Source organism: Danio rerio, chromosome 3 (assembly GCF_052040795.2).
Source record: "Danio rerio strain M-AB ecotype USA chromosome 3, GRCz13ab, whole genome shotgun sequence".
In the NCBI taxonomy this organism is placed as follows: Eukaryota; Metazoa; Chordata; class Actinopteri; order Cypriniformes; family Danionidae; genus Danio; species Danio rerio.
In genome coordinates this window covers 45,044,090-45,069,898 of record NC_141023.1, presented here as the reverse complement: position 1 = coordinate 45,069,898, position 25,809 = coordinate 45,044,090, and the positions used below count along the sequence as shown (strand labels likewise).

Below are 25,809 nucleotides of genomic sequence, written 5' to 3'. Positions count from 1 at the left end.
TTCATGGTCTGTGTTGTGCTGCGCTCTGCTGGCCACCGTGAGCACTGCAGCCTCTGTTATTCTTCACTGCGTGAGCTGTTGTTGTGGTCTGACGTCAGAGCTGGCAGGAGAAACAGGAGCCGCGGCTACCTCCACTACACTACAGCTCAGTAATGAAACATTAGCAGAAAACCTCCATGGCCAAGACCAAGAGCCCAGCCGTGAGTATAAATGATGAAGAACACAGCATCAGACCCGACTAACAGGGCATTCAGTCATGTCCTGGAGCCGTATCTTTATTTATAAGTGTTTAAATTAGCCACTTGCTATCTTGGCTAAGCAGCTTAGTGTTTCGGGAGGGGTTTTACTTTAGTAAGTTTTATTCTGTCAGTGTTATTAGGTCATTTAATCAAGTGTTTGTTTGTTTGTTTGGGTGCTTTTGAAAACGAAGAGCTTGGACTTGTGATTTCAGATGTACTTATATAATAATAGTAAAAAAAAAAAAAAACACTTTATGTGTTTAAACGTAGTTTGTTGTTATTGCGTGTAATGATGCCAGTAATTACAAATAATTATATTTAATTGTCTGGGTTTTGTTTTGACATGCAGTTTGTCAGCTGACAGGCTAAAAACAAACAGCAGTGCTCGCGAACATGCAGAGGAAGTGACGCAGCAGATGATGGATTTGTTTAATTTGTTTAAGGTGTCTGTACAGTCACCTCATGAAACTGCACTCATTCGAGAGACGTGTTTACTTCACAAACATTATTGTCAAATTAGATATTTGTCAAACAATTCGGACTCATATTAACGTTAGATGAGAAATGTAAATATGACATACAAATAGCTTATTAAGTCAAATTAGCCTGTAAACATATTCTTCATTTTCAGGTCATTTGATCCTGGCTGAAATGGCATGTATTTTCAGTGAAGGAAATAAATGTTTTTAAAAGGTCAACAAATCAAACATGTCTAATTGCAATTAGACCAAATGTTTAAAGATTTTGAGACACATTAACGTTTAAAATGGGATCTGTAACATTCATTTATTTTCTTTTCGGCTTAGTCCCTTTAATCAGGGGTCGCAATAGCGGAATGAACTGCCAACTTATCCAGCACATGTTTCACGCAGTGGATGCTCTTCCAGTCACAACCCATCTCTGAGAAAGACTTGTAATATTATTACATATAATCATCTGTTATGCTCAACAAAGCTGCATTTATTTGATCCGGTAAAAACCAAAATGTTGTGAAATATAAATTGCAAATAAAATTACCTTTTGGTGTTTAAATATATTTAAAATGTTTAGCATCATTACTCCTTCAGAAATCATATGGCGATATGCTGCTCAGACAACAATTCTTATCAATTTAAAAACAGTCACCTTTTATTTTTATGAAATCTGCTGCAATAATCTCTAAAGAACAGCATTTATCTGAAACATGCATATTTATTACCATAAATTGGCACCTTTTGATCTATTTTGATGTATTAATTAGACCAAAAGCTGTAAGAAATTAATGTTGGTCAAGCTCCTGCACTTTTTATAAATAGACTGCAAGCAGACAAACAGTAAACAAACCTCAAATGGTGTCATGGGCTAGTTCACTGTAGTATATATATATATATATATATATATATATATATATATATATATATATATATATATATATATATATATATATATGTATGTAGAGTATATTTTCGTTGCTGTGTGATTATAAAATGTATATTTTCAGAAAGGTGTCTCTTTACCAACCCAACTTTTTATATTATATAAAAAGTTTATTTATAATCATGAAATAATAGACATTTAGTTCCCAATAAAATATGCAATCGTTGCTTATTATTTTCAAAATAAAACCCAAGGTTTAATATATTATGTCTAACTTTCAAACAATATTAAAAGTTGAACATGATGGTGGAAAACAAGATGACAGAGTGGACATTGGCATATATTTTTATTTCAAACATTTAATTTTATTTGAAACATTTTAGACAGCTATGATGAAAATCATCTTTTGTAAGCTGTTGTAAACTGACAATGTAATATAGATAGATAGATAGATAGATAGATAGATAGATAGATAGATAGATAGATAGATAGATAGATAGATAGATAGATAGATAGATAGATAGATAGATAGATAGATAGATACAAAGAAATAAAAGTATAATAATAATAATAATTGAATAAACATTATTTTAAGAATGATTAAATATATGTAAATATATATAAATGTGTAAATAATCTACAATGCTAGTTTAATCATAGTGATTTTAAGAAGTGCATTATTGCAAATTGCTCACTGAAATTTGAGGTCCAAAAGGAAATACTAAATTGCTAATAAATACTCAAGTTAGTTGTGCAAAAACTGTGTTCTGACATCTGCATCAGGATGTTGTTTATGTGGCTGCAGATGTGATTACAGGAAATTTATGCCGCATCACATATCTACAAACACACTCAATGAAAGACTAGAGCCTTCAAACCCAGTGTTAAATAAATAAGCACTAGTGAATTAATAAGCACTAGTGAATAGCTACTACTATCTATTTATTACTGGTATATAATTTCAATGCTGTCCAATATGACGCTGTATATTGTTTGGACAAAATAAAAAGTCGATAGTTTTATGTTATGCTCTATTGTTTATTTTGTGGTGTTATAAAATACATTGTTTATAGTAGTACTTTTTCATAATTTATTTGAGCACAGTACAACAGGGAATCAAAAAGAACGTGAATAACAGCATCATGAGAAAGTTACAATCCTAAAGAAAGACCAAAAAGTTTTTATCTTTTATTTTTTTGGCATTCTATTGACATAAGTTGATGATGATAATAATACTAACTAAACATTATATAACAGAGAATCAACAAGTTAATCATGTTGATATCATATTTAGTTTAGTTAGATTGTCTTACATGGATTTAAGTGCTAGCTATCGTTAAATCAAAATGTCTTGCTCATAATAGTTGCACTTGGAATTTAAATTCAATCTCAATAAACATATTTTCTCGTGTTAATGACATAAAGCATGCTAAACCACTGATCTAAAATAGTTCAATGGGCATCATTTAATGCCTTTTCTTGAATAAAACTAATTTTAAAAATGTCAGTGTCAGAAACAAGGCAGCCAATCAAAATGAGGCTTCATTCATTCATTCATTTTCGGCTTACTCTCTTTATTAATCTGGGGTCGCCACAGTGGAATGAACTGCCAACTTATCCAGCATATGTTTTGCACAGCGGATACCCTTCCAGCTGCAACCAATCTTTGGGAAACGGGAAACATCCATACACTGTCATTCACACTCATACACTACGGACAATTTAGCCTAGCCAATTCACCTATACTGCATGTCTTTAGACTGTGGGGGAAACCGGAGCACCCAGACTAAACCCATGCGAACGCTGGGAGAACATGCAAACTAAGTAGAAAAGAAAATGAATAAACAAATGAACATGAAACTTGCATGCTTACATTTTGTACATATTCAACAGCATTAGAAGAAGATAAAAGTAAATTTCCCGCATTACCTGCCTGCTTATTAAGACTCACGGTCACGGCTAGAAGATGCTGCTGCAGAACACTATAAAGAAAACTCCTCTTACGGGGGTCCGATGAAGCCAACAGGACAACATCATCTGCAAATAGCAGAAATGAAATCCTGTTGTCCCTGGTCCAGACCCCCTCCAGCCCTAGGCTGTCTAGAAATTCTACTCATAAAAAAATAATTAATAGAACTGGTAACAAAGGACAGCCCTTATGGAGTCAAACATGCACCTGGAACAAGTCTGACTTATTGTCAGCAATGATAATCAAACTTATGCTCAGTTCATACAGAGACCAGAAAGACCAGTAATTCTTACCCCATATTCTCAGAGTATCTTCAGTAGAATGTTACGAGGGACTTGGTCAAATGTCTTTTCCAAGTTTACAGATGTGGACTGGTTGGGCATACTCCCATCAACCCTCAAGCACCCAAGTGAGGGTATAAAGCTGGTCCAGTATTCCATGGCCTAGACAAAACCTGTATTGTTGCACCTCGATCTGATGTTCAACCATTGCCCAGATCATCCTCTCTGGTACTCTGGGGTAGACTTTTCCATAGAGGCTGAGGAGCGCTGAGGAGCGTGTTTCCCCCTATAGTTGGAACGCACTCCAGTTCCCCTTCTTAACCATAACCTCAGTTGTCCAGTTTAGAAGTTCTGTCCCTAACATTCGCAGGATGTTGTAGAGGACTCTCAGGGAAGACAGATTCACAATATTCACAGACTTGAGATGCACAGGGTTGATCTCATGCACCTCCGCTGCTTTGCAACTGTGGAGCTTGCAAACTACCTCAGTGTAGTTGCAAACTGCTGAATCCCCCATCTCTGCTTCCTCAATGGAAGACGTATCAGTAAGATTAAGGAGATCCTCAAAGTAGTCCTTCATCGTCCAACAACATCTCCAGTCGAGGTCAACAGCTCCCCACTTACACTGTAAACAGTGTTGATGTATAACTGCTTCCCCCTCCTGAGGATTCAGACGGTTTGCCAGAATCTTATTGTGGCAAAAGGTAGTCTCTTTCTAAGGTCTCCACAGGCTCGTTCCAGGCCAGTTTTTGCTTCCACAACCACTTGGTCTGATGGTACCCATCAGCAGCCTCAGATTCCCTTCAGATTTATTATCACTCAGATCATGATTCAGATCATGGAGGTTGTTCCTCCCAATCACGCCTTATTTTGGCGTAAAATGGCGTTCCCTCTCAAGGTCTCAAAGAAGGACAGGTACTCTGCATTGGTATTTGGCCCGTAAGCACAAACTACAGTGGGAGAGCTATCGCTGACCTAAAGGCACAGGGAGGTGACACTCGCACTATTCACTGGGGAAATCTCCAACACATGGTGATGAAGCGGGGGAGATACAAGCAACCCCACACTTGCCTGCCAAATCTCACTGTGGCAACTCCAGAGTAAAAGAAAGTCCAGCCTTTCTCAAGAAGGAGCACAAACTGTGCATAAAAGAGGGACAGACTGTCTCTAGTTGCTACCGCTTAACCTCCAGCACAAGATCAGGCTCCTTCTCTCTCTCAGTGAGGTGACATTCCATGTCCCAAGAGCCAGTTTCTGTGTCCAAGGATTGGGTTATCGTGATCCTGATCTTCAACCACCGCCCGATTCAACAATGCACCAGCCCCTTTTGGGTCCTCATGCAGATGCCAGGCTTGCAAGTAGATGGTTCCATGTTGCTTCTTTGGGTTAAACGGGTTTTGGGGGATAAAACCTGGCCACCAGGCACTCGCATATGAGCCCCAACCCCAGGCTCTAGGGTGAGTCTCAGGCTGCACCACACTGGGCAATGTCACAGTCCTTGATTTTATTTGTTTCCTAAAGGGTTTTTAAACTGCACTTTGGACTGCTTACCAGGGGTATGTAACCCCTGACAACATAGCTCCCAGGATCACTCAGGCACTCAAACCTATCCACCACAATAAAATGTTAGTTAATGGAGGTCCATATGACATATATCATCATATTGCAGAGCACTACTAGTAATTAATGAATTGCCACTAGTTTATCCAACAGAGGGCGGCATAAAGCTCAGTGGTTAGCACTGTCGCCTCACACCAAGGTCACTGGTTCGAGTCCTGACTGGACCAATTGGCATTTCTCTGGCAAGTTTGCATGTTCTCCCCAGGTTTGCATGGGGTTCCTCCATGTGCGCCGGTTTCCCCAACAGTCCAAAGACATGTGAGATAGCTGAATTGAATAAAATAAATTGACCATAGTTCGTGTGTGAATGAGTGTATATGGGTGTTCCCCAGTACTCGGTTGCCGCTGGAAGGGCATCTGCTGCGTAAAACATGTGGCGACGTCTGAAATAGTGGCTAAGCTAGGGATGGGCAAACTCGGTCCTGGAGGGCCGGTGTCCTGCACAGTTTAACTCCAACTCTAATCAAACACACCTGCTTATAGATTTCTAGTGATCTTGAAGACACTGATTGGCATGTTCAGGTGTTTTTAATTAGAGTTGGAAATAAACTATGCAGGACACCGGCCCTCCAGGACCGGGTTTGCCCACCCCTGGACTAAGCTGAAGGAAAATGAATGAATGATTGAATATCCAACAGATATGTACTAGTACTTTATTTAATATACTCTAGTCTAGCATCTAAAATAAATAGTTGTTACATCAAAACAAATACTTGTAAGTTTGATAGCTTAATGTAAAAATGGTTTGCCATACAGTCTAGACATTGTGTACACACATTATAGGTTGTTACTGGATAGGCTTATTCACAATTTAGCTGTGCTTGGTTATGATAATGATTTTAGTTTTTAAATGCAGATGCACTTTGCCTAGACTTTTATGAACGTATATTCTTTGTGATGGCACTTCATGACTCTGATCGGCAACTCATTTGCATTTTGGTTTATTTTGTTGTCCAATCAGCCTTCATTACACTTTGCCCTCATGCACACAGTGCCACTATTTTCACCTATACCAGCTGTTAAAGATGACATGTCTACTGCGTCAGGGCATTTGTTGACTCTTTTAAAATTTTACTTTCTAATTTGGCTTTAGGATACGATTACCAGGAAAACTGGCTGTTGTGCGATCAGATTACAGCGTGGCACTGTTTTGATGGCATTAATCTCGGGGATGGTGAGGGTGTGTGGCGCAGCACTTAATTGTTATTGTTGTTTTTGTCATTGTGTTCATGCCACTCTTATCTATGTTATTAACTTGTCATAAAGGCTACAGAAATAATGTTGCATGTTAATACTTGATTACTAAAAATAATTTGTTAATAATAAAGCAATGTAAAAAAAATGACATCAAATCATATCAAAATATTATCCATTAAACTTTATGAACTTGTTTTATTAGATCCGGTTCCATATTCAGTTATTCAAAAATATGAAAATAACAGAAAAATTAAAATAATTAGAAGAAGAAGAAAGAGAGAAAACCCTTTCTGGTGCCATTTTGTTTTGTTTTTGTGCACTTACTTTCAAAATGTCTAAACTGTATGTATCTGATTTCTATTTTTTTGTCTTCAATAGCATCAATACCATGTATTTTGTCAGGTGAAGCTAGAGGGACAGTCCTTTTTAGTTTCTGTGGTTGAATTTGGCAAAGTGGAGAAGTGCCTGAAGTAACAGGTGTCTGGAAAGTACCAGATTTTACACTAATAACAGAACCCTAGTCGAATCAGTTTTTTTCCCCTGCCACATTTCTCATAGTAAACAAATGATGAGTGATAAACCTGCTGTGGGAAACTGCTCTTTGTTTATTTGCATGGGTTTGGTTGTTATCTTAGACTTCAAGCCTAAAACTGATATAGACATTCTGCTGATATAGACGTGGCCTTTTATCTTTACTATGTTTATTCTTACAACATAAGTCTCGCTGCACACATAAATAACATGCTGCAACTAATTGGATGGTTGAATTATAATCAGTCTCGTTTTCGAGGCAGCTCTTAGTGAAGTCATAATTGTTAACACAGTCACTGTTTCCATTCATGCACATTATAGAATATTACATCAAATAAATGCGCTGTGCATAAACTGTCAAAAATGTAACAAAAAAAGGGATTAAATTCAGTACTGAGTTGATTATTGAGTGTGTCATCTGAAGCTCTGAGGCGTGAGCTATTTGTCATGTAGGGAAAAACAGCCATTCTATTCTATTCTATTCTATTCTATTCTATTCTATTCTATTCTATTATATTATATTATATTATATTATATTATATTATATTATATTATATTATATTATATTATATTATATTATATTATATAAAAATAAAACCCCAATCTGACATATAGGCTCTGCTGCAATCTATCTTTAGGATCCAATAGTTGGGTTGATTATAAAAGTGAAACTATTGCTGATCATGTAATAATCATGAAATGTCTGCCCCCTTGAGGCGATTAGTTGCATGTTAAATAAACCAGTTTCTATAGACTGCTACCACCCCCTTCCCACCACCACCACCAAAAAAAAAAATAAATAAATAAAAAATATTCCATTTTGTTACTCCATAAGGACATAGATTTTTTTTTAATGCTAAATATCAAGTTATTAAGACAAACCTACTTTGAGTCAAGAGGTTTTCAATAAATGGTATGAAACGGTTGTTTACTCTGAATATTTATTTATACAACAATGTATGTTTTGGTATTGTAGCTGTTAAGGTAACCATTTTTGCAGCCTAATATGTCAACATTGTGGTAATACTAATGTGTGAACCTGCTCTAGGTTTTTTTTTTTTTTTTTTTTTTTTTTGCCAAGATACATTGTGAATCACAATGATTGATTTTCCTTTAATTTAATAACAATTACAGGAATAATAAGTGAAGTAATATACATTGCAAAGAAGTTCGTAGATTCTTTTGATTATGTTTTTTAAACCTTCAGTTCTAAAAAGCTTGTTAATTCAGCATTCAGGTGATACATAAATACATTGTATTTTAAATGACACTTAGGGTCTTATTAACACATTAGACATGTTTTTGTGCTGTTTATATATAATATAATGTGTTTTTGTGTGCTGCTATATATATAATGTGTGTGAATTGAATTGAACATAAAATACTTTGTAATATAGTGTTGCAGAAAAAACAGCTAGGCTACTTAAATTGCTTAGCGTAATTGAGTACACTGACTCGAAACACCGACCTTCTTGCTGTGAGGCAACAGTGATTGTTAATTTTTAAGTGTATTTTTATTTTATTATAAGCCATTTTTCATTCCCTTAATTTTTATTTTTTTTCACTCTTGAGGTTTTGTTGTTGTTATTGTTGTTGTTAAACAAAAAGGTTCCATTCAATCTTTTTTGGTTAACAATTATTTTGAAAGAAACCCTGTTTTAATCAAGGGGGAATAGTGTTTTTTAAGCAACCACTTTTATTGGGGCAAAGGGAAAAAAAGGCATAAAGAAACTTAATTTGTAAAAAAAAATATTTTAAAAAATCTGGAGGACATTTAATAACAAGTACCTATTGTTCATTGACATGTTTGATGTTAAAAGTTCTTTATTGTATCATAGATGGTGATAAAACCCCTTTATTATTCTTATTAACCCTGTAAAGTGCTTAGCATAATTGAGTACACCCAGTTTTCATTCATTCATTCATTTTCTTGACGGCTTAATCCCTTTATTTATCCGGGGTCGCCACAGCGGAATGAACCGCCAACTTATCCAGCAAGTTTTTACGCAGCAGATGCCCTTCCAGCTGCAACCCATCTCTGGGAAACATCCCTTTTTGAAAAAAATATATTTTTCTCTATTTTTCTGTGAAATTGACAATGCATTTTTGGGGCATTTAAACAAAACAGATGTATAAAACGGATATATTTATTAAAATAATATTTTATCAATCATTAATTATTCATTTAATATTTAATGAACATATTTAGAAATTAAAATATAATATAATTAAATTCATGCTTAATATTGCAAAAAAAAAATCAACTAAATTTTAAATATTTTTTTTTTATTCTCTTGATATTTCCTCTTTTTAAAATTTGTATTTAATATTTTTCTATAATATATAAATTTGGCTGTACTATTTTTTGGACCGTTATTGTAAGTTATTTTGCTAGATAAGCTCCAGATTTGGCTCCAGTACTGACTAATGTATATACAGAGATATAATATTGTATATCTTCCTATTAAAAATGTGAATTTAAAAGACATATTTGTGAGCGGTGTACTCGTATATGCTGAGCACTGTATAACAAATCTCAATTCTGAATATAACTTTCAATTCATCTTTATTCAAGTATTTTAACAAGTGGTGCACCTTTAAACAGTCCCTCACCTCAACATTTTCATTCAGCTACTGTACATGTGGTTAGCTTCAGAATTGTGGTTACACTTAACTGAAACTGTTGTGCACAAAAAGAAAAAAAAAAAGATGTTTTTGTCACTTCGACAGGGTAAATATTTTGCGCTCTCTGCAGCGTAAACAAAGGCAGGTCTGAGTGAATGAATTTGAGTACTCGTAATCCTGGCTGAACACAAACAGCCCTCCCCTCTGCGGAAGCTCTACTGTACTTTATCAGCTGCTGGTTTTACTGCTTCTAAGGTGGTTTGGTTCCTCATTGCACACGCACCCGCATGTCTGACTCTGTGTCATGTTTGCTTTGTGTGTGTGTGTGTGTTTTGCTCGTTCAGTACGATGCTGCTCTCATCCAGCCTAGCGTGGCGTTGCGTTCCTGTGCTTCTTCATCAATGGTAAGGACTCAGCTGAACTCCAGGCTTCCTCAGCATCTCGGCATGGAGGTCCGTGGGGGGGAGTCCAGCACGCCTGCTCTCAAGCCTCCGCAATCATTCAAGAAGGAGGACTTCAGCTTTGGCAAAATTTTAGGAGAGGGCTCCTTTTCAACGGTGGGTGATTTTGCTGTTTTCAATAGCCCAGGTAGCAGATATTATGAAACAAAAACATACATGGAGAGATGTATTGTAAACTGACAGCTATTATTAGTAGTTGATTTGCTGTTGTAAGTTTGGTTTCATTTATTTGTTCAGACTCTCAAAAATGTGATTCTTTCCAGAACAAAATAATAATAATTAATGCTGCAAGCAGCAATGAAAGGGACCTCGCATTTAATTGATGTAATTAAATCATCTATGATTAATTATTTATGCTGTAAATATAGTATTTAGACAGATGTATAGTATAGTATAGTATAGTATAGTATAGTATAGTATAGTATAGTATAGTATAGTATAGTATAGTATATAATGAGCCTGTTTGCCACACCCACTTCTGAACCCCATATCAAACGTAAATTTTTGCCACTTCTGGTGTGTGTGCAAACTTTTATGAGTTTCTTTGCATGTTCAGACTCTCAAAATTTGATTTATTTCAGAACAAACAAAAATAATTAAAGCTGCAAGCAGCAATGAAAGGGACCTCGCATTTAATTAATATAATGAAATCATCTGTGATTGATTATTTATGGTCTAAATATAATATTTGGACAGATGTACAGTAAAGTACAGTATAGTATAGTGTAGTAAAGTACAGTACAGTATAGTAAAGTGACATTCTGGTAGTTGATTTGCTGTTGTTACTTTGGTTTCATCGATATGTTGGGATTAAACGAACACTTTTAAGTTTCAGTAGCCCTAGAAATTGATTTGTCTCATGGGCCACTTCGTTGATTGTTTATAAGTGGTGCTGTCGAGCCCTTTCGCCACACCCTCTTCTGAAACCCATATCAAACATACATTTTTTTCCAATTCTGGTGTGTGTGTGCAAACTTTTGTGAGTTTTCGAGCATGTTCAAAATGTTGTGCAGTGTTGACCTTGCATTTAATTCATATAATGAAATCATCCGTGACTGATTATTTATGGTCTAAATATAGTATTTGGACATATGTGCAGTATAGTATAGTATAGTATAGTATAGTATAGTATAGTATAGTATTAAGTATAGTCAGTGAACAGATATGTTTGGTAGTTTAATTAACAAATTATCTTGCAATTAAAAGTTAAAAAATCAATAATATGTGAATTAAATATAGCATTTGGGCAAATCTTTTGTTTGTTCATACATTTTAAGTTTCAGTGGCCTTGGTATCAAAAATTAATTCGATAAAAACATTAATATGTGTGGTATAGCTAATATTTTGACAAATGTATAGTATAGTATAGTATAGTATAGTATAGTATAGTATAGTATAGTATAGTATAGTATAGTATAATATAGTATAGTATAATATAGTATAGTAGGTAACACTTTACAATAAGGTTCATTAGTTAATGCATTTACTAACATGAACTAATCATGAACAACACATGTACAGCATTTATTAATCCTAATTGAACATTTACTAATGCATTATTAACATTCAAGTCTGTGCTTGTTAACATTAGTTAATGCACCATGAGTTAACATGAACTAATAATGAACTACTGTATTTTCTTTAACGAACGTTAACTAACATGAACAAATACTGTAGTAGATATGCTGTTCATTATTTGTTCATGTTAGTAAATGCATTAATTAACATTAACTAATGAACCTTATTGTAAAGTGTGACCGTATAGTATAGTATAGTATAGTATTGTGACAGATGTTTTAGAATTTTATTTGCTGTTGTTACATTGGTTTCATTGATTTGTTGGAATATTTGCGCATTTGAGTTTCAGTAGCCCAGGTTTTAAATTATTTATAAAAGTTTAATTAACTATGGTCTATTATATAGTAATTAAATCGACTTGTGGGGGCACTTCGTTGATTAAAACTTTTGCAAGTTTAAGTTACACAAATTTCAAATTATCTTGCAATAAAATATTTTTAAAATAACTAGTTTTTGTATATGTCTAACTGGTAATAAAAGATATGAATTTTCAGTTTTAGAAGCCCAGGTAATTATTTTGCAATAAAATGTTTACAATTGAATCATTAGTGGTCTAAATATAGTATTTGTAAATGTATATATTTTTAATAGATGATCAGCAGAAGTTGTGTTGGCTTTATTGATTTGTTGTGTTTGCTACTCACATTTCAGGTTCAGTAGCCTGGATATCAAAGCACATTGCCAAAAATGAAAAAGAGAACGATTGAAAATTGACTGTTTAATAAGCTAGAGTCAGAATATATAGAGATTGTGGACAAATGTATAGTAGATAGACATTTTTGGTAGTTGACTAGCAGTGTGTTTATGTTGTTTGCAGGTCGTGCTTGCAAAAGAGCTGGCCACCGGAAAAGAATATGCAAGTATGTATTATATTATATTATATTATATTATATTATATTATATTATATTATATTATATTATATTATATTATATTATATTATATTATATTATATTATATTATATTATATTATATTATTAAACTAACTGGTGTCATTTAAAATGTGTTTTTCAGTGAAGATTCTCGAGAAGAATCACATCAGAAAAGAGAATAAAGCACACTATGTGATCAGAGAGAAGGATATATTATCATGCATAGATCATCCCTTTTTTGTAAAGCTCTTCTTCACATTTCAAGATTCGCAGAAGTTATGTATCCTTTTCACTGTAAAACGGTGGTGTTGAGCTGTGAAATGGAAATCAAGTGTGTTTGGTAAACTCATTATTACGTTGTTAAACGGTTCTTAACTTCTAATCCCGTCAGATTTTGCCCTCAGTTATGCAAAGAATGGAGAACTGCTTAGATACATTCGCAAAATCGGCTCATTTGATGAGACTTGCACAAGATTCTACACTGCTGAGATAGTTTGTGCACTCGAGTATTTGCACACAGTGGGGATTATCCACAGGTAATGACTCTTTCGACTAATAATATGACTTGGAATATTTAATGCATAATTAATATTTGTTTTTTGTTATTTTTTGATCACACTTTATTAAAGATACAATTCTTGCTATTAACAAACCAGTAACTGTGACATTTGCTTCAATACCCTTCTAATTTGCTGCTTATTAAAAGTTTAAACTTGGTCCTGGAGGGCCGATGTCCTGCAGATTTTACCTCCAACTTACCTCAACACACCCGCTGTTTCTAGAAAGCCTAGTAAGAGTAGCTAGCCCAGGTGTGTCTGATTGGGTATGGAACTAAACTTTGCAGGACACAGTCCTCCAGGGCTGACTTTGGTTTAGGTATTGGGTAGGATTAGGGATGTAGAATAATATAATGCTGAATATGTGGGTTGTTGACGTGACTTTGCATATTCCCTGTCACACATGCCAAAAATAAACATAATTAGTATTTTCATTATTTAAAATGCAGTAAATCATTAAACATTTCTTACCTTCCTTGGACGTCTAGTTATAAAAATGGCTGTGTTTTGTTGGCGCCAATAGCTTAGTGGTTAGTGAGGTGCTTTACGGAGACCCGAGTCCGAGTCATGGCTCCAAAGATCCTTCCACTTTCTCTCTGCTCCCCATGATTTATATATATATATATATATATATATATATATATTTATATATATATATATATATATATATATATATATATATATATATATATATATATATATATATGGTGTGTCTGTCTATATATATATATATATATATATATATATATATATATATATATATATATATAGACACACCATAGGTGTGTTTTGAGGCTTTGCCCAAAAAATTTATTAATACAGCAGCTTCCTGTGTGTGTGTGCGTATGTGTATGTATATATATATATATATATAATTTTTTTGGGCCAAGTCTTAAAACTGTCCTATGGTGTGTCTGTCTCAATGATAGTTCAATAAATTACTGCTCTTTTCAATTAAAAAGAACATTGTAAAAACATTAATAAATAACACATGGCTATTTTATTAAAATGCCAATCATTTTTTTCATCCATAGTATACATTTCTAAAAACATAGTACTTCATACAATTTTTCACTCAAATCCTGGTTTGACGCTATATGCTAATTTTAAATGGAAAATTACGTTAAACTTTATTTAGTTGAAGGAACTCATTCAAGATCATTTGACTAAAGCCCTCTTTGAAGCACATGACCTGCACAGTTTTTTGTTCTTTGGTTTGACATCTCTATTTATTTTAAAATTTTTATATAAAAATTTGTTTTGTTTTTTTTTCATTTTTAAATATTTCCCACATGATGTTTAACAGGGCAAGGAAATTTTCACAGCATGTCCGATAATATTTTTTCTTCCAGAGAAAGTTTTATTTGTTTTATTTCGGCTAGAAAAAAAAAAAAAACGGTCAAAAGGTCAAAATTAATAGCCCCTTTAAGCTATTTATTTTTTCGAAAGTCTACTGAACAAACCATCATCATACAATAACTTGCTTAATTATTACCCTAACCTGCCTAGTTGACTTAAATAACCCAGTTAAGCTGTATAGAAGTGTCTTGAAAAAATATCTAGTCAAATATTGTTTACTGTCATCATGGCAAAGATAAAATAAATTAGTTATTAGAGATGAGTTATTAAAACTATTATGTTTAGAAATGTGTTGAAAAATCTTCTCTCCGTTAAACAGAAATTGAAGAAAAAAATAAACGGGGGCTAATAATTCAGGCCGGCTACAGCTTTAAGTGACATTTAAAGGCTTCACTAGGTTAATTAACTTGGCAAGTTAGGGTAATTAGTCAAGTCATTGTATAACGATGGTTTGTTCTGTAGACTATCTGGAAAAAAAAAAAGCTTAAAGGGGCTAATAATCTTAAATAATAAACTTATTACCTTAACCTTATAACCTTAAAATTGTTTTTAAAAAAATAACTGCTTTTATTCTAGCCGAAATAAAACAAATAAGACTTTCTCCAGAGGGAAAAATATTATCAGACATACTGTGAACATTTCCCAGCTCTGTTAAACATCATGTGGGAAATGTTTAAAAAAAGAAAGAAAAAAAAAATCAAAGGGGGGCTCATAATTCTTACTTCAGCTGTATATGAAAAAAACAACATAAATGTGCCTGCATTTAAACTAACATGGCAAATATGCATACTTTTATTTGTTCTTCAAATACCCTGAAGCATAATAACATCTATCTTTAATAGTATACATATGCAAACAATACTGGAAAGTCCTACAGTACAAATAAACAAGCAATATCTTAATAATAGTGAAACAGTAGTTAATAGTGAGAATTGGTACTTCGATTTAAGTGTTGCCATTTTTTTAATATGCTGTATATATATATATCAATATATTTTAGGGACCTCAAGCCAGAGAATATTTTGCTCTGCGAAGACATGCACATTCAGATTACGGATTTCGGGACAGCGAAACAGCTTTCATCGGACAGCGCTCAAAGTAATGCACGCTTACTGATTATTTCATAGAATTTCTTTGCTCTAGTTGTTTTCTTTTTTTTTCCATCAACCCCCTTGTAGGTCAGGCATGACATGTTTGTTATCTATAGATACACTGACAGCACTTCTTGAACACTATAAATATGGGCCAGCCTATCATTTTTTGATTTTTATTTGTCTGCGTCTTCGTATGATATGTCATGTCTACGTTTGTTTTTACAGCTAGAGCCAATTCTTTCGTTGGCACCGCACAGTATGTTTCTCCAGAGCTGCTGACTGAAAAATCCGCCTGCAAAAGGTTTCTAATGTTTACAGTTAAATATTAGCAGTTTGGGACGGATTGAAATTAAATGCATTCTTTTTTTTATGGCTGTTTCTCTTTTAGTTCAGATCTGTGGGCAATGGGTTGCATAATCTACCAGCTGGTTGCTGGATTACCTCCGTTTAGAGCTGGGTGAGTTACTGATCACTTGGGTTTTGGTTCAATCAAACATTGTGAAATATGTCACGATGGCATTCTGCACTGTAGCTGAAGAGCTGGTGGTTGATCACTGGTTGTAATTGCAGTTTTTGAAAACATGGTGTGAAATAACAGGAAGTGTTGGCTTTGGTGTTTATGACTTGTTTGTGTAGACAGTACAGAGGGCTTCTGAGGAAACCCCAACCACCGGGTCACATGACCCGCCTGTCGTTTTTAGTTACATTACAACCAATATACTGGCCTGGACGACCGTTGAAAACAAAACACTCCGCCACGTGACTAAATTTCACCCGTTGTTTGTCTCGAGCTGTGTAAAAACAGTGAAAGCTGGTATTGATTCACTACTGTTAGTCATTTACTTTTATCTTTTAATAGGAACGAGTACTTGATTTTCCAGAAGATAATAAAGCTGGAATATGAATTCCCTGAGAAGTTCTTCCCAAAAGCTAAAGATCTGGTCCAGCGTCTGTTGGTAATCATGTTTGTTTTCATGATACATGCTTTCGGTTTGTTTTGCATGGTGGTGTTGAAGGAGATTCATTGTTTTTTCCTGTGTCTTTCAGTCTTTGGACCCTAGAAAGCGGCTGGGATGTGAGGAAATGGGAGGGTTCGGTCCGCTGAAAGGCCACATGTTCTTTGAGACTGTCTCATGGGAGAACCTGCCGCTTCAGACTCCACCCAAACTGACCCCTTACCTGCCAGCCATGGCTGAGGATGATGAAGACTACTATGGCAATGTTAGTTCAATTTATCAGACCCGTTATTCCCAAACTGTGCTAAAATTTAAATATTTAGCATTATGTATCTGGTTGATTTTTTTTTTTATTATCATTTTGAAATGCTTATTTAATTTATTTTATTGCATTTTATTTTATTTTATTGCATTTTATTTAGCGGTTTGTGTGCATTTTTGCTTTTTCTATTTTGAATGTTTTTATTTTTGGTTGTATGATTTTGTTTATTTGTTTATTTTGTGTGTTGTGTTTTTACTATTGTTTTGTATTTTTGCAGTTTTTTTGCTGCATCTTTAAAAAAAATCTTGTTTTGTTTTTGTTTTGTTACATTTTTTGCTGTGGTGTTTGTTGCAATTTTCTTTTTGTGTTATGTTTTTTTTTTTGCATGTTTTGTTTTTGCTTTGCTTTTAACCTTCTGTTTGTTAGTTTACTGTTGTGTTTTCTATAGTTTTGTTTGTTTATTTTTGACGAAGTTGTTTGCTTTATTTTTGGTGCCTTTAGTTTTTTGCCTTAATGTTTGTTGCTTTTTGTTTTTATTTTTTTGTTGTTTTTTTCTTTTTAATTTGTTGTTTACTGTTTTATTTATCAGTTTGTTTTGTGTATTGTTTTATTTGCAAGATATAAGATACTTATTTTTTTCAATTTTATTTGTTTTTGAGTGTTTTTATCAGTTTTTTGTGTTTGATTTTTTTTGCAAGATACAAGATGTTTATTTTTTTCTATTTTATTTGTTGTTTAGTGTTTTATTGATCATTTTAGTTTTTTGTTTCATTCACAAAATACAAGATTATTAAAAAATAACTATTTACTATTAGCACACAGCTAGTCTTACGATTAATCAGCGATCTTACTAGAACTTACGTTGTTTAAGGTTTCATTTGTCAGTTTGCTGAGGTGTTTGTTGTGTTTTTGTTTGTTGATTTATTCATGCAGTTGTGTTTTTTTTATTTAGATGTGTTTTCTTTAGTTGTGATTTTGTTAAATAGTTGGCTTGTTAGTTAACTGTTGTGTTTGTTATAATTTTGTTTTGTTTATTGTTGTTGCAGCTGTGTTTGCTTATTGCTTTTGTTGTTTTTTGTTTAATCTTTTGTTTGTTTGTTTACTGTTGGGTTTGTTATAGTTTTGTTTTGTAGATTATTGATGCAGCTGTGTTTGCTTTTGTTGTGTTTTTTTAGTTTGTTGTTTTTTGTTTAATCTTTTGCTTATTAGTTTACTGCTGTGTTTGTTGTCTTGTTTATTTGTGTTGCAGCTGTGTTTGCTTTTGTTGCGTTCTTTGTTTAACCTTTTGTTTGTTAGTTCACTGTAGTGTTTGTTATAGTTTTGTTTATTTTTGATGCAGCTGTGTTTGCTTTAGTTGTGTTTTTTATTTAGTTGTAGTTTTAAATCTTTAGTTTATTGTGTTTATTATTGTTTTGTCCTGTTTGTTTTTGTTGCAGCTGTGTTTGCTTTTGTGTTTTTTAGATTGGTGGTTATTTTTGTTTAACCTTTTGTTTATTAGTTTACTATTGTGTTTGTTATAGTTTTGTCTTGTTTATTTTTATTGCAGCTGTGTTTGCTTTTGTTTAACTTTACTTGTTAGTTTACTGTTGTGTTTGTTACAGTTTTGTTTATTTTTATGCATCCGTGTTTGCTTTTTTTATAATTTTTTTTTTGCTTTTGTGTTTTTTGTTTACCTTTTTGTTTGTTAGTTTACTGTTGTGTTTGTTATAGTTTTGATTTGTTTATTTTTGATGCAGCCGTGTTTGCTTTTGTTGTGTTTTTTTGTCACTTTGTTTTGTTTGTTTCATTTGCAAGATACACACAATGTTAAAAAAAAACTTATTAAAACAGACCTATTAAACTTATTAAAACAGCACACATAATTAGTCTCACAATTAATCAATGATCTTACTAGAACTTACACCTCTCCAACTATCAGCCTACTGTGTGCTAGTGATGGTGAGGAGATCTATTTAAAAGCCCTTTCTCCTATTTATGAATAAAAATTGTGAACCGGCTTTCAGGGTTTTGTTACTGTGCATTACTCAATTGCTTGTTTCATTCCCACAGTATGAAGATCTCCTCAGTCAGTTCAGCAGCCTGCAGGTGGTTCCCTCCAGCTCAGCGCAGATCGTCCCACCCAGACCCTGCAGCAACATCGAGCAGTACATCCACGACCTGGACAGCAACTCCTTTGAGCTGGACCTGCAGTTCTCCAGCGAGGAGAAACGACTACTCCTGCAAAAGCAAACAAGCGGCAACCCCTGGTGTGTTATCAGCTTCATTCACAAATTTGTTTTTATTCATTCTGGTTTAATATTAAACAGTCCTCTGCTAAAACAACAGACCATCATAGAACTTCTTATGATTTTCACTACAAATACCATTGGAAACCTTACAAACCTTCAAACTTGAACACATTACTCATTATAATGTTTTATTTTTTGTCTTGAGTCATATTTATTGGTTAAAAATTGATAGTTCACCCCCCGAAAAAATGAAATTCTGTCATTTTTTACTTACTGAGTTTTTTTTTTTTTTTTTTGTTAAACACAAAAACAAATTTGGAAACCAGTGGCATTTGACTTCAATAATATTTATTTTTCTTAATCTTACTATGGATTTCAGTTGCTTCAGTTTCCAGCATTCTTCAAAACATCTTTTGTGTTATAAAGAGAAAATGAAATGTTTGGCTGAAATATTTCTTTAATGACACCAATAAAGTGCAAAATATTTTCAGTATAGACCAATATACCTCCATCATAACCTATATAAATATATGATGGTTTCTATTGTTTGTATGTTTTTCTTCAGCAGGGTCATCTTGTAGTGACAGCACATTTTGTTATTGTACACAGTAATGGGGCGCGTGCATGCGCGTATGTGCTAATAATGATCTCTTTATCTCTCACATTTCCTGTTAGCTTTTTATAGCATGTTGTAAAAGGAACTCTTGATCATTATAGTTCTGTTTTCAATCGGTCAACAACACAAGTGCCACTAACTGCTGGCTTGTTATTCATTAACATGTCTTTTTTTTCTGTCTTCAAGGCACCAGTTTGTCGAAAATAACTTGATATATAAAATGGGACCAGTTGACAAAAGAAAGGTAACGTTTTTTTTTTCTTTGTCTCTCATATCTAGAGTCAAAAACAGGTGCATGACTGCTTGATTTCTTTAAAGAGTCGAGTGAGTAAATAAATAGCGCCCTCTTTTGACTGCAGTTGGTAATAACAGCTTTTTTCTTGTTTGTTGTTGTCACAGGGGCTGTTTGCTCGACGCCGTCAGCTTTTACTAACTGAAGGACCGCATCTGTATTATGTGGATCCTGTTAATAAAGTACTAAAGGGGGAAATTCCGTGGTCTCCAGAATTGCGTCCTGAGGCCAAGAATTTCAAGACGTTTTTTGTCCACACGGTAAAATACTGATATACTTATAGTTTCCTCATTGCATATTATTTGTGTAACACTCATCTTCTCTAGCAGTTTAGTCATGGTTTTAAATCAATTTTCATGGTAAATAATATTTGATAAATGCATCAAACTGGATCTGGGTTTCCACAGATTTTGTATGCTTGGAGGAAGTTGGTTTTGTAATAAACAAGGAATATGGCAAGAACAGTAAACAATACTCTTGTAATCAAATTAAGCTATATTTAAAGCTACAATCTTTAACTTTGTTTTAGTTAAGTATGATCTAAAATTCAGTGAGTACATAAACAGCCAATGTTCAAAACTGTCTCCTTTATACCAATTCACAGTGTATTAATGTCTTCTCATTTGAGTGATGCTGGTAGGTTTTTGTAGGAAATATGAGCCTGTCACCATACACCTTTTTGCATCATTTTGTCTTTAATTGGGCTTCACACAGGTGAGTGGGCCTGACAAACCACCTGTAGAAACGCTCTTCTCTCAGTATACTCTCAGAAATAAAGGCAAGCGAGCTGTCCCTGGGGTGCTACCTTTTCGAAAGGTACAAATTTGTACCTAAAAGTTCCATATTAATACCTCAAGGGTAAATATTAGAGGTGTGAACCTACACTGATCTCATGGTTTGGTTTGGTTTGGTTATGATTATCATGATATCATCGATTCAGTTCAATTCGAAATCTCTGTGCATCATGGTGCATTGACGATGCTTTCCATACTTAGCCGAAGGAAAGTTATTGAATGAACACTTCAAGGGAGCATTATTATTATTATTATTATTATTATTATTATTATTATTATTATTATTATTAATATTATTGCAAATGAAGAGATCTTTTATTCTGATTTTGGCATTTCCATCTCTCATTTCTCTTCTCTGCAGTACTTCAAAATGTGCATTAACACACTGATGGAAACCCAGTTATTGATTAGCACTTTAAGCATATATCTTTTGGAATCCTAAAAGCAAACAATGACACTGCAGATATTCAAACAATGACGTTAACCCAGTGTTTATATCATATTGTGTCAATCCGTGTGGAAAATCCAGATTAACTGGTAGTTTTGAGTAGGAAAACCATGAAACAGGATCTCAGGATTTTGTTTACCTGAGGTTTCAAATGACCCATCGTTAACTTTGTAAAGTGTGAAAAGCCTAATAATTACTATGTAGCCAACTTTTTTTTTTTACTACAACAAAAAGAATAGATAATAACAACACAGAGGCTTTGCTAACTTCTTTCTTTGATTTCTTTGAATGCAGCCAAACAGGACATATTATCTAATGGATCCCAGTGGGAACGCAGACAAATGGTGCAAGAAGATTCAAGAGGTGTGGGGAACAGTATATCACTAACATCAGACATGATGGGGCATTACAGGACCACTGCAGTAAAGGCAAGCCCTCCACCATTCAGCTACCAAAACAGGACGTCCCAATGGGACTCAACTGTTCAGTTATGGGACAAGTGCACTGATAAACTGTAGAAATTATTGTCTTATTTTGTAGTTTTTGTCTTGTTTTCCACTATTACTGCTGGTGTTAGATTACACATGCACACATTTTGCTTGATTAAAACCTAATTTACACTGATTTAGGTGACATTAGGATGAAAATTAACCGCGCTTATGTTTTTTAGTTCTCTCATAAATCTATCCACATCCGATGGATTACTTCAGAATTCTGGCCCCTAAAGGGATTGAATACAAATGTATTCATTATTTATTTACAATCAAGTGGTTCTAAACTCATCCTCTATTTGTTGTAAACCAGTTTGAATTTCTTTTTATCTGTTCAACATCAAACAAGTTCTGAATAATGGCTAAAAAAGCAGCAAATGACATCCATGGTGGAAACAAAGCATAGGATGGAAGTCAATGGCTGCTTCCCTCCAACATTTTCCATAATATCTTATTTTGTGTTCAACAAAAGAAAGAAACTCTAACAGGTTTGGAACAAGTCAGGGATGAGTAAATCATGAAAAATGTTTCCTTTTTGGGTAAATTAGTCTTGTTTCTGAAAAAAATACATGAAAATAAAGTGAGTTTATGCTAAAAAGGAAAACAAAAAAATGGGAGGAAGGTGCTTTATGCATGGGCCAGAAAAAAAATCTTGTTTTCGCTTTGTATTAAGTGTTTCTTACTTCAATCACAGATTGATTTATCTTTTTTTTCCCAATATGATGCAATACATATAAATATAAGCATAATGATTTAAGAACATTCTGATATTTTAAGAAAAAAAACAGACAAAATACTGAGAAATACTGAAATTCTTGAAAATTTTTTGGTTTTGGTTGTAGCTTTTTTTGTCCTATTCAAAATGTGAAGTATAAAATCAATCAAATCATCAACTTGTACACTATGTATTATATATAGTCAGAACTATTAGCTCCCTGTTTAACGGGAAAAAAAAGATTTATTTCAACACATTTCCAAACATAATAGTTTTAATAACTCTTTTCTAATAACTGATTTATTTTATCTTTACCATTTGTCATGATGACAGCACATCATATTTCACTAGATATTTTTCAAGACAGCTTAAAGTGACATTTAAAGCCTTAAATAAGTTAATTAGGTGAACTAGGCAGGTCAGGGTAATCAGGCAAGTTATTGTATGACGATGGTTTGTTCTGTCGACTATCAAGAAAAAAATATAGCTCAACGGGGCTAATCATTTTGACCTTAAAATGTTTTTTAAAAAACTAAAAACTGCTTTTATTCTAGCAGAAATAAAACAAATAAGACTTTCTCCAGAAGAAAAAAATATTATCAGACACACTGTGAAAATTTCCTTGCTCTGTTAAACATCATTTGGAAAATATTTTTAAAAAGTAAATAAATTCAAAGGGAGGCTAATAATTCTGACTTCTACTATATATACTGTATATGACTTTATGTGTGATAAACAATGTTTCGTGCATTTAAATGCATGATGCGGAGGCAAAAAACTACCTGACGTGAATCGCCATTGCTTATCCCGCTTATTCCTTAGTTATTTGCTAAGTTCTAGACAAATTTAAACTAGTTTTGCTCATTGCAGTGCAATATTTGACAGAATTGTCATCAGTTGTGACATGTTAGATCTCCTAGTTTCCGCTTTGAATCAGCAGTCACAGGTATACAGAGCCTGTGCAGAAGAGAGAGGGATTGTATGTGTGCATATGACACAGGCATATCTAATAACAGCTCATAGTAACATGTGTTAGCTACCTCTTTGCAAATATTTTGAGCATATTTGAGAGTTGGTTATTCCTCATCAGCTTCTGGGGAAGTTGTTGGTGTCCACGAGATTACAAAAATGAATGGAGATTCCGGCAACTGTCACTGAGTGACAATAGTTACTACTTATGTATGAGGACAGCACATTTATCTTGAACTGTGATCAAAGCTGACTGGAGCTACCTGTGACATTAGATTTTATTGCACATCTTTCAGCCAGTCAACAAGAATTTCAACAGACCATGGATGGAATGTATAAATGCTACCTCACAAAAGTCTTGTCAACTATCCAAGTTTTAGGAACAACAAATAATAACTTGACTTCTAGTTGATCATTTGGTATCAGAAGTGGCTTATATGAAAGGCAAAGACCTCAGGCTGTTGATGTTGCCATCCGCTCTGCAGATATCTCAAACACCCCCATACTGAATGTAACCCCAAACCATGACTTTTCCTTCACCAAACTTGACTGATTTCTGTGAGAATCTTGGGTCCATGCAGGTTCCAATAGGTCTTCTCCAGTATTTGTGATGATTGAGATGCAGTTCAACAGATGATTCATCGAAAAAAATTGACCTTCTGCCGCTTTTCCAAATGATCAACTAGAAGTCAAGTTATTATTTCTTGCTCTCACAAGACTTTTGTCAGGTACTGTATGTATAAATGTTTACTCAAATGCGTTTGGGATAGCTACTATATAGAGGACACTCAAATGATCCTACAGGTCAAGCAAATATTACAATAATTCACAAATCAACAATATATTTATTCTCTTAGTCAGCTTGTTCATGTATAATAGCTAATGAAATTATCAATTTTACTAACAGAATCACTGCTGAGCCATTCGGAGGTCGTTAAATCTGCTGTTGATGTTGTTTTTTTTTTTATTATATTTTATTTATAAACATTGGTTTAGAGTGAAAGAAAGTACTTGATGTGGTACGTTACACAACATAAGCACTGCGAGTGAGTGAGCGAGCGGCAGCAGAAGTGACCAGCTGTCGACGGTCACGTTGTGTTGTTCGTGTCACTCTCTTGCAGTGTTTTACCTTTGGGAATTGAGCTGTGAAGAGAATCGCAACTGTAAATAAGGAGATGCATTTTTTATTTTCTTTTTGTTGTTGTCGTACATCTAAAGGGGTGTCGATCCAGCACAGGCTAACGAAAATGCTGTAACTAAGTTTTCTCCATGCATTTTGTTCGATTGTGTATTTATAACTCGACCGATTGTTTGTCACCGAACATAACTGTGATGTACAGATGATGTATTATTCAGAAAGTAACAAGCTGTTACTTGATTTGCACCTTGTATAAGTTTATTCTTCTATAAGATTATTCGCTGTTATTTAAAGTCTAATATTCAGAGATTTGAATCGACTCCTATTCAGGGGCCAAGTGCTGTAAATATTAAGAGCCCTTTGAATGTTGAAACGAAATATTAGTGTCCTAATCAGGCCACGTTAATTATATCAGATTCAGAGTTTATTCCTTTGCACCTTTAATTGGGGGTCTCCTAATAAAAGCGTATATATGAAGAGTGATATATACATGTGTGTGTGTGTTTCTGTTCCTGACAGACTGTTGGTAGCATGTGCAAGACAGCAGTGCTAAGACAACAGCTCCCAGTAGACTTCATCTGTCTTTTACAGTGGGGTCTCTCATGCATGCTGGCTGTTTACATTTCTCAGCAACTCGCGGCGCTGAAATGAGGTCGTACTGAATCAACTCGCTTTTCGGCTTTCCACAGGCTTTCACACTGCTCTCGCTTAGCAATAACAGGACTGTTGAGTTGTAGACAGCTAAAAAAAAATATCTGCTGTTGACTGTGCTGTTTTTGATTGAGGTAAAGTTGATTTTTATATTCGCACATTTGGACTTTTCACCTTCCAATTTGTACATTCTCTATAAGGGAATCATATTAGGAGCCAATGACTATTGAAGTACATTGTTCACAGTCAATTAAATAGTGCTGATGTTGTTTTTAACGGGCACCTCTGATGAAAATCATCTTTTGGTAGCTGTTTGGACAGAACTGTATGTAGGTATAGTGTGTTCGCTGTCGAATTGGAGTATAGAAACGCAATAAGTCTCTTATAAATTTCCTGATGTTAAAATAGGACCCAATTCCCTCCCATTTTGAGGCCCACCGCAACGTGATGTTGGAGTGCAGTTTCCCTGCACACTGATTTGATTGACAGCCGCATATTAACTTATCTCCATA

General features: G+C 34.1%; 1 protein-coding gene across 12 annotated transcripts; it reads left to right on the top strand.

Moving 5' to 3' along the window:
- Positions 1 to 85: 85 nt before the first annotated feature.
- On the top strand, positions 86 to 25,131 carry pdpk1a (3-phosphoinositide dependent protein kinase 1a). 12 transcript variants are annotated; one of them, XR_015480067.1, is made up of 15 exons: positions 86 to 200; positions 10,163 to 10,375; positions 12,675 to 12,717; positions 12,870 to 13,007; positions 13,119 to 13,263; positions 15,644 to 15,741; positions 15,963 to 16,038; positions 16,126 to 16,194; positions 16,597 to 16,693; positions 16,785 to 16,958; positions 19,005 to 19,201; positions 19,986 to 20,043; positions 20,199 to 20,351; positions 21,628 to 23,807; positions 24,195 to 25,131. XR_015480067.1 is itself a non-coding variant. In XM_087243359.1 (14 exons), the coding sequence occupies exons 1-14, from the start codon at positions 177 to 179 to the stop codon at positions 21,718 to 21,720; spliced, it is 1,578 nt and encodes a 525-aa protein (XP_087099485.1). In that variant the 5' UTR covers positions 86 to 176; the 3' UTR covers positions 21,721 to 25,131.
- Positions 25,132 to 25,809: the final 678 nt, after the last annotated feature.

Excerpts from the sequence above, each read along its gene's own strand:
- pdpk1a (XM_087243359.1), top strand. The coding sequence starts at position 177 with ATGGCCAAGACCAAGAGCCCAGCC. Across the intron at positions 15,742-15,962 it reads TTCATCGGACAGCGCTCAAA|CTAGAGCCAATTCTTTCGTT; the intron begins GTAATGCACGCT and ends TTGTTTTTACAG. Across the intron at positions 16,195-16,596 it reads TTACCTCCGTTTAGAGCTGG|GAACGAGTACTTGATTTTCC; the intron begins GTGAGTTACTGA and ends ATCTTTTAATAG.